Here is a 4,553-nt window from a genome sequence, read left to right on the forward strand (position 1 = left end):
TTGGTGGGATAGAGTTGTTTGTTTCATCTTCTATTTTTAAACTTACAACTCATAAGGTTAATACTATTGATGATATATTATTTAGTGAAGAGATGAGATTTCATCTTCAGGATAACATCAGATGCTGCCCTGAGGTATCACTCCAGGGTCAGCTTTAGCAATAGCTGGTCGCACAGAACAAACCTGCTGTACCTTAGATCAGAAATGCAATTGTTTAAAGAAGTTAATGAACTTAGCAGATTGAGTTGACTCATTAAGAACCAGGTATATCAAAATACAATTTATTCTTAAAATGGCTAGTTTACATGTAACAGCAGGGGTTACATACAGAAAAAGTGCAATTAGTGAAAGAAACTTATTTCACCTTAGTATATATTTTCTCATTGCATTACAAGTAGCTTCAGACTCAGGATATTATACTGCTTTAGCAATGGGGGAAAAAATGTGACTTGAATTTTTATGTTAATGCTATGTCAGTACAGTTAAAAGGTGTGTTGGTATTCACACCTGCTGAGCATGTATTGGACAATTTCCCACACAAGTCCTGCATGAAGCACAAACCATCTTTACAGTTTGACAACTCAGAAAGCTAAATTACAAGCATACAGATACAAAATATACAGCAATTAAAAAAAAAGCTTCAAAAATGAGGTACAATAAAACAGCAGGTTTCTATTTACGTGCAAGCCTATATTCATTCTAGAAAACTAGCAGCAACCCTGCTCTTTTAAAGAAATTAGCTTTCACAAAGTGCAGCTAATTCACTGTCTTCAATATGAAGGACCTTGCCTATGTTACACGCTTCTGAAAAGTTATCTCTAACTTTGCAATAGGGAGCAGGATACCCAACCATCAGGCGCTGTGAGATCAGATCAGGCAATGAGTCAGATCATCTTAATGCTGCTACAGACTAGGGAGTTTGCAAATCACTTGGTCTGTTCTGTAAACTAACCCTGATTTCAGCCTTGATTTTTGGCATGTACAGTGGCTTTTTTAAAAAGGCACATTTTTCTTGTAAAATTAGAAGGTAAACACTCTGCTTGGTAGCTGAGTAGGATGATGAAGGTAGAAGTCAAGGTTAGATTTCATCTCAAATGCCGGATATTTATTATTCACAAGGCCAATGAGGACAGAGATGTCTTCCCAAAGCAGCAGTTACTTCCACCACTTGTTTTGTGTCACTTTGTGTTCTCCTTTTTATCCTGCAGAACTCCCCCTGGTATTTAGAAGACCACTTTTTGAAAAGTCAACATCAAAGCACTGTTCATCTTCAAGTTATGCAGCACATCTTACCTCTTCCCCTTCTCCTACTTTTCTGTTATCCTCTATGAGTTTCCTAACCCGTACTGAAGCTACAAATCCTAGCCATGCATTCCTACCTGCCACTGCTACAAGCATGTTGAAGGTCATAGAGTGCCTCTGTCCTGACAGCATCACCTCTTCTCTACTGCACTCCTAACGTGCAAAATGGTTTGCAATGTTCTGTTCACATTACATCCCTGTGTACCCACACACTCGTGCGCACACACACACACACAGTTGCTACAGCTTGCTAAGATACTGTCACCTTCCATACTTCCTCACAAGAGTCTCTTGCCTAGTGACTCAGGAGAGAGAACAGCAGAAAACAAGCAGCATATACTTAAGCATGCTATTTCTAGAGTAGGTAGCATACACATGGGTTTCATCTTGCCTTTCTTTCCAAGGGTAAGTTTTGGCTAAGAACTTCAGTAACATAATATGGTGTAACAAATCCCACAAACAACTGAATTTGGGTTTGTACAGACAGCCAACAAAACCTGCCAAGTGGTTTTGTCATGTAGTATGTGAACCAGAAAGCTAACGCTGTTCTGTTGCCAAATGGAAGAATGCTACCTAGCTGGTGTCTATCACCAATATGGTGATGAATTTTCAATCCCACCCAAGCTCTGCCACTGGGGAAAGAGACCACTGGACAGCCTCGGGCTGCCAAGTTGATCAGGCTCTCTCTCTTGACCTCTCCTTTGAGTCTGAATATCTATACAGTCTTTCTTGGCAGACGGTATCTGAACTCCATCAGGCTTCCACTCTGCATGGAGAATCTTGTAATTCTGCCCCTCGTTATTGTCCCAGTAGGTATGTTCTCCACTTTGGTAAGAAATGCAAAATTCAATCTTATCTTGAGAGGAAATGGCAGGAGGCAAGTCAATGGTAAACGAGAAGGTATCATTTTCAGAATCACCATAAACATTGTTCATGTATACACACTCAATGTCCGTGTAAGTCTTCCATGTATCAAAGGTAATTCGAACCTGAACCTTTTTTTCAAAGCTCACATTTTTTACTTTCACAGTGCCCGACAGCACCTTCTCTTGTAGAGTACAGTTCTCCAGACAGACCAAGTTCTTCTGCAGGCGGTTCCTGAAGTCCAGATAGTCAGCTGAGGGCCGAGGGAAACCCAGAATCAAGTTTTTCTCCTCATGTAGCTTTAGGCCAGATGTTATGTTTTCAAGGCCCATGAGGTCAAACTGAAGGTCCCAGCCAGGGTGCTCCTGGAACTCAGAGAAGGTGTGTATCGCTGTCAGGGACAGTCCCTTCGAGTCAGCAAACACAACTCGCTTTTTGGCTCGGGCTGCCGAGTGGTTCCAGTCGGTCTTCTGTGCTTCAGAGTCACGTTTTACATGCAGGCATGGTCTGAGAGGTTTGAATCTGTTAACAAAGTTGTTTCTCTGACAGTCCTCAAGGGGGCTGAGAAAACTCTTCAGTGGTGGTGAACGGGCTAAGCAAATTCTCATGGCCACATCCACAGGCATGATGGAGCTTGGCAAGGGTCTCGGATCCAAGATCTGTATCATTCTGAAATAAGCAGAAAGCGCATTATTATTTGTTCCATCAGGGAAATGCTTATGAATGCATATTTGTTTCATCTCCTGTCTTAATTATTCATGGCCTGCTCTTTGCACAGCTTTAAATAGTGCAGCCTAAATTAAAATTGACAGTTCAAGCAAAGGAAATAGAATGAGAATATTCAGTCATTTCTTGCTAGTTCTAAACTCTTTTGATTCAAATGTAATCTCATTTGTTTCTTCTAAACCTCTGAAAACTGAATTTTAGTGACAGGTAATTAAACACTTTCTTGAAAATACACAAAAGAACATTCTAGCTTAGAGGTAAACACATCTAGCTACAGTGAAAGTGCTCATCCACTTTAAACTTAGTTTCCCTTTTAGAGACTCTGAGTTGGGTCTTAAAATTCCAGCAAGCTGGATCAGCTGCTTCAACGCTGAGCTCAGAAAGCGCTATATTAAGCAAGTTACCTGTTCTATCAGAGCATCAGACTGGGATGCTACATATCATGATGCAGAACCATCACCCTCTGGCTCTGAACTATCGTAAATGCATTTGTTAGGCAATGTGGTTTTGGTTAATTCAGGTGCACAAAAATGCCAAAGCACCTTCAGAAATATTTTCTATGAGCTACTAATCCAGGTCTAATTAAGAAAGCTAGTTTGCACTGTTAACATTGACTGCTGAGGAAATGAAGAATATAGGGGGGGAGAACTTTATTTGTTCACCTCTGCGTGCTTCAAGAACTGTCTTAAAAGCATCCTTTATAATCCCTAAAGTCCATGCCTAAACCCTACTGTAAGCATTCTATAAGAATATTACAGCTTTAATTGTAAAGATTTATTCATAAACCTCTCTCCCACATGATGAAAAATCACAATTACTCTGCAAAAACATGGCCCATTCAAAGCCAGTTGGCATGAATATTTATGGAAGTGGGGTTCAACTGCAGTACTGATAAAGTATCTTCTGATAAAGATGCAGTCCTTGCTGGAAATACGGATTTTTGTTGAGTCATGGGAAGCAAAGGCATTTGCTTTGTCACTTAAATGGCTTTCTCCTTCCCAGTGTTCTCACTGGGGTTCCAAGGCACTGCCAAAAAAAGCAGAATCTGCACTGACCTCTTAATTCCTCTCCTTGCCATTTTTTTTTTATTGTGGCAGTATTTACCATAATAGGTAGGGGAATACCAGCATCAAATTTATCGAGTTTTGTTTTCCTTTTAGTAGGAAGAGAGATATTTTCTCCCCATAATTTTCACCACCAGCTCCTTGGGTAAATGCTCCTAAGGTTTTTTCAGCATTTAAAAAAAAAAAAAAAAAAAAAGCACAACTGAGAAGCCAGGCTGCTAGAAGAGGCAAAGATGAGCCCCCAGCTCAAGATGACGGGGTCTCAGCAGCATTGACATGCAAAAGCAGCGGTGCTTGTGCAGTGCAAGTCCTCTAAACCGAAGGAACGCAGCGCAAGTTTTGAGGTTTCATGCCCCGCAAGGACGAAGCTCGATGTTCCTTCCACCCCCCTCCTTGCTTCCTTCCTCCCGCGGGGCTGCAGGAACACGCCAAGAGCGCACCCGAGCGCAAGAAGGAGCGGGGCGAGGTGGGCACACACACACACAACGTGTGCGGGGAGGGGGCGGGCGGCGCTTACCTGCTGCAGTGCATGGGGCAGCGCGGCCGCCGGCTGCTCTGGAGCCCGCTCCGTGCCGCGCCGCCGCCTTTATGGGGCGC

The 4,553-nt window shown here is 42.2% G+C and overlaps 1 protein-coding gene across 1 annotated transcript; it reads right to left on the bottom strand.

The window, feature by feature from the left end:
* Positions 1 to 265: 265 nt before the first annotated feature.
* PPP1R3C (protein phosphatase 1 regulatory subunit 3C) lies at positions 266 to 4,547 on the bottom strand. The gene is made up of 2 exons (XM_035330186.1): positions 4,474 to 4,547; positions 266 to 2,835 (listed from the first exon to the last, which is right to left on the bottom strand). The coding sequence occupies exons 1-2, from the start codon at positions 4,485 to 4,487 to the stop codon at positions 1,890 to 1,892; spliced, it is 960 nt and encodes a 319-aa protein (XP_035186077.1). The 5' UTR covers positions 4,488 to 4,547; the 3' UTR covers positions 266 to 1,889.
* Between the last annotated feature and the right edge of the window lie 6 nt (positions 4,548 to 4,553).

The sequence above is a fragment of the Oxyura jamaicensis genome, chromosome 6, assembly GCF_011077185.1.
Source record: "Oxyura jamaicensis isolate SHBP4307 breed ruddy duck chromosome 6, BPBGC_Ojam_1.0, whole genome shotgun sequence".
NCBI lineage: Eukaryota > Metazoa > Chordata > Aves > Anseriformes > Anatidae > Oxyura > Oxyura jamaicensis.